Raw genomic sequence first — 4506 nt, 5'->3', positions numbered from 1 at the left:
AGTTAAACAACATAAAAATTTACAAATCAAATTATACCTTAATTAAAAATTAAAGTATAGTTTTGATATTGATTCGTATAACTCATTGCGGTACCGGCCACTATGGTTCAGTGGATTGAACTCACTCTTTTGGTGAGATTTAAATCAGTACTTTTCAAAGGGACTTTTGAGTATACATGTACAAAAGAAATGGAGCACGTGGACCACGGGCAATAGTTTATAGTGGGCAGCAAATGTAACATGCAATTGGCTTGGCTTTGCCCTGCTTTTCCGTCCATATTACTACCATATAATAGTAGGGTAGTTCATGTTTCTAGTTGACCATTTGGCGGCATTTAGAGTTGCACGCTTCACAGCCTGTTCCACGAAGCCACAACCCATGGATCTCTCTTTAACTTTCAGATCTCCATCACCTTTTCTTCTACCCAATTCCAAACCATCAACCCTCTCCATTCCCCTCATTTCTCTCAAACCATCGCCTCATCGCCTCACGGTGGCAGCGGCTGCAGGGAAGATGAAGATGAAGATGATTGAGGGAGTCAGTGATGAATTGAACTCCATTGCTTCACAGAATCTTGACTACGCTGCTGCTCGTAGAAGAGTTCGATCTGCTTTCATCCCTGTCCACCAGCAGCTTGATCATTTATTGTTCAAGGTTTGTTTCACTTGCCCACTGATTGCGGCTAATTTAGCACTTTCATCTTTTAAATATTTTAATTTTAGCTTTTCATATACTGTCTAATGTTTGTTTTCTTATCTTTTTCTTGCGGAAAATTATGGGATTTTGCTTGTAGATGGCTCCTACTGGTGTAAGAACAGAGGAGGTAAGCGTTTATTTGATTTTTGTGTTTTGATTGCTCTGAAACTGAAGAAAAGAAAAGTAGCTCAACGTACTAGAATAAGTTACTTTGTAACTGAAACGAAGGTATAAAGTTTACAAACTTTAACTTCTGGACAAATTAGAAAAAAAAAAACCTGTTTTGCCGATTATATATATGTTTAGGGAGTGGTAAGCGAGTAAATTAATCACAAATTTTCCAAACAGAAGTGTAAATTTCAATCATTTGAACTTAACAACATTGTTTTGACGTTTTTGTAGTGGATCGAAAGAAACTCAAAGGGATTGGAGATTTTCTTTAGACGATGGATGCCTGAACCCGGGGTTAAAATTAAGGGTGTCGTATGCTTTTCCCATGGATATGGTGATACTTGCACTTTCTTCTTTGAAGGTCAGCTAATCGTATCTTACAGTAATTTGAGTTGCTCCATGTTTCATGGTTTCATATTGTACTTTATTTCTGTAGTTGAACCATGTCCAAGGACTTTATTTGATTCATGGAGAATCTGGGATTACAGGCATTGCTAGGTTCATTGCAGCATCTGGATATGGTGTTTATGCTATTGATCATCCAGGATTCGGTCTTTCTGAAGGATTGCATGGTTACATCTATAGCTTTGATGAATTGGCTGACAATGTCATTGAACAATATGCAAAAATTAAAGGTATGGAATTTGTAGTGTTGGTATTGCCTTGTTTCTTAATAAGTTGTTGTACATTTTTTGCACTTTTACATTGGAATAGCTAGTTCCAGAATCTGTTCTCATTTTGCTTAATATTATTGATCTTCAGAAAGACCTGAAGTGAGAGGATTGCCCTGCTTCATATTGGGACAGTCCATGGGTGGAGCTGTTACTCTCAAAGTTCACTTCAAGGATCCACATGGATGGGATGGAATCATCCTTGTAGCACCTATGTGTAAAGTAAGTTCGTTGTTTGTATCCACAAGATCATGAGTTGGCCGATTTAAAGATTATCAATAATCATGCATTATTTGATTGGTTTACATGTTTGCTTCCCTAAACACTAGGTAAATATAGATGAATGAAAACCTTGATTATAGGCCAACTTTAATACCTAATGAATCATACTTTATAACTTGCAAAAAGGGAGAGAAGAATAAAAATAACAACAGCTGTAGCAGCAAGAAGTTACCTCTTATATGGTCTAGAGTACATTATCTTCAAGTTATTTATAGCATATAAATTGGTCTATATATACTATAATGGCATCCCGAAGCTCCAAGTAAAAAGTGAAACCTTAAAATGATTTGAGGGGGAACTATATGGCTACTTGTGGCCAGAAAAACATTTTAAGGAGCATTTAGTCCTCAATCCATCTACAGTAAACAAAAGACTCAATGCAGTGAAAGAATGGTGAATTGGAGATTATATCTCTTCAGTCTCTGCTTTCCTAGTTCCAATGTTTATGGATATGAAGGGCAGTCTATTCTGCTTTGGCTATGGAAATAAGTTACATCTATCATATTGGGGCATAGCATTCTTTAGGCCCCATTTTCTGCGGATTTGATAGCATTTATGACTTGCTGGTCAAAGCTCCCGGAAAGTTGAGATAGTTTTACTATCAAAAGTTATTTTGTCTACCTCTTGTCTGAAGTATGCTGCTTCTTGCATGAAAACTGAATAGCCTGAGAAATGCTCTGATGTTCAAAATTATCGGAGCAAACACATCATATCTTTTGAAAATTCCTTTAAATTCAACATGACTTGTCATCGAAAGTAGACACATTGTGCAAATCATTTGTTTTCTTGCTTTTGCTTGTCACTGGGCATCATTGCTTGCCTGCATTGCATTACCATTACATCATCTTCAAAGATGTATAATGGTAATAGTCAGATTTGTGTTTAAACTGAGATAATATGATGTTAAAATCCTGTGCTATATCTGAATTATTTTTCACATTCTGTATTATGGACTCTCTTTTGACATTCAGTTGATACTTTGTTGCCGATAAGATTGCAGATGATGTGACGCCTTCAAAACCAGTTTTGAACTTTTTGACCTTTCTGTCAAAAGTTATGCCAACAGCAAAGCTTGTTCCACAAAAAGATCTAGCTGAACTGATGTTCAGAGACCTAAGGAAAAAGAAGATGGTATGTTTCCTTCAGTCACCCTATAATGGATTAGCTTATATAGTTTTGATGATCAAATACCAATCGGGCGCTATAATTTGATATATTGATGCAGCTTATGAGATATTAAGAGGTCTTTCTTCTTATATAAAATGAAAACACTTAACGAGTTTTCACCAGATGTGTGTCTTCATTAATGATATAGCCTAGTACAAATGGTTCAATAATCATGTACCCTTGCTTCTCCTGCAGGCTGTGTACAATGTGATTTGTTATGATGACCGAGTGCGATTGAGAACAGCTGTTGAACTCTTAAATGCCACCAAGGAAATTGAGGAGCAAGTGGATAAGGTTAGTTTCTGGATTATGTAGTTTCATTTCTCATTGTCTACAGCATGGGGGATGCTCACAGTGCTACAATCTAAATTCAAAACTTATAACAAAGAAAAGTTGAGGCAATTGGCAAGAGTATTTTGCAGGTTTCATCCCCACTGCTGATACTTCATGGAGCTGCAGATAAGGTTACAGATCCAGTGGTGAGCCAGTTTCTTTATGAAAACGCCTCAAGCAAGGACAAGACTTTGAAGCTATATGAAGAAGGCTATCACTGCATTCTGGAAGGGGAACCGGATGACAGAATTTTAACTGTCCTTAATGACATTATATCATGGCTGGATGCTCGGTGCTAGGTTTTAATACAATTATTATTAGATTAAACTAATGGATGCGTCCTTGAATTAAAGACCGGAGTAAATTAATCCATTTATTGTAAAAGTGAGTTTCCTTACCATTTAATTTTGAAGCAAAGAGTTCAATTTATTTTGGTAAAACAAAAACAAAAAGGACTCAATTGGTCCTACATTATCAAAAGCACCATTTATTTTGTCTCTATCAATGAGATCTAATAAATCTACAGGGGCTGTTGTCAACACATTAACTCTCACCTCATCAGCAGAGACCACAATTAGCCCCTGTCTACTTCCCTTATACTATTATTTTTATTATTTTCAATATTTTATAGGGATAGGATATTTTGGCGCTCTCAACGACCGCTCTAATGAATGATGTTCTCTATGGAATGTCTGCAAAAAGGGCAAGACGCTTCCTGTCCAATACCTCACCTTACACGTTCCAAGTTGGTGAACAAGCGTTGTCTGAAAACGAGCCAAAGAAAAAAAAAAGACTCTATGAGGACCCTTAAACTTCCAAGAAGTCACTTCCTTAGAATTCCAAGAATTCTCCCTGGTCGACCAATAAACATTCCTAACCAAGAAGGCCCTTGTCAAACTCAATAGCCAAGAAATCTTGTCAAGGCCTCTATCGGGATGTGGAGGAGGAGGAATACTCACAATACACCTGATGATATTTTTCGAGACCTAGATACAAATGAAATCCAATTTCCAATTTCTTTCATTAGTTATCATGTCTTTGAGAAAACAATCCGCATCCACAATCCTGCACAAAGGAATATAATTAATGAGAGGGCCCAAGTGTGGAACCCAAGGGTTATACCAAAACTGGATAGTCTTCTCATCCCCTACTGACCAGGCAAGGTTATCCTTAAATAAGGGCCAA

At 37.0% G+C, this 4506-nt stretch overlaps 1 protein-coding gene across 1 annotated transcript; it reads left to right on the top strand.

The window, feature by feature from the left end:
- The first annotated feature begins 253 nt into the window (after positions 1 to 253).
- Positions 254 to 3750, top strand: LOC107886647 (caffeoylshikimate esterase). The gene is made up of 8 exons (XM_016810683.2): positions 254 to 655; positions 795 to 824; positions 1100 to 1229; positions 1357 to 1503; positions 1631 to 1761; positions 2815 to 2952; positions 3184 to 3282; positions 3411 to 3750. Exons 1-8 carry the CDS (start codon positions 308 to 310, stop codon positions 3618 to 3620), a joined length of 1233 nt encoding a protein of 410 aa, XP_016666172.1. The 5' UTR covers positions 254 to 307; the 3' UTR covers positions 3621 to 3750.
- Positions 3751 to 4506: the final 756 nt, after the last annotated feature.

The sequence above is a fragment of the Gossypium hirsutum genome, chromosome A03, assembly GCF_007990345.1.
Source record: "Gossypium hirsutum isolate 1008001.06 chromosome A03, Gossypium_hirsutum_v2.1, whole genome shotgun sequence".
Classification (NCBI taxonomy): Eukaryota; Viridiplantae; Streptophyta; class Magnoliopsida; order Malvales; family Malvaceae; genus Gossypium; species Gossypium hirsutum.
The sequence above is the reverse complement of the archived record's forward strand: the minus strand, read 5'-3'. Positions and strand labels throughout refer to the sequence as shown.

Excerpts from the sequence above, each read along its gene's own strand:
- LOC107886647 (XM_016810683.2), top strand. The coding sequence starts at position 308 with ATGTTTCTAGTTGACCATTTGGCGGCATTTAGAGTTGCACGCTTCACA. Across the intron at positions 656-794 it reads TTGATCATTTATTGTTCAAG|ATGGCTCCTACTGGTGTAAG; the intron begins GTTTGTTTCACT and ends TTTTGCTTGTAG. Across the intron at positions 1,762-2,814 it reads TTGTAGCACCTATGTGTAAA|ATTGCAGATGATGTGACGCC; the intron begins GTAAGTTCGTTG and ends GTTGCCGATAAG.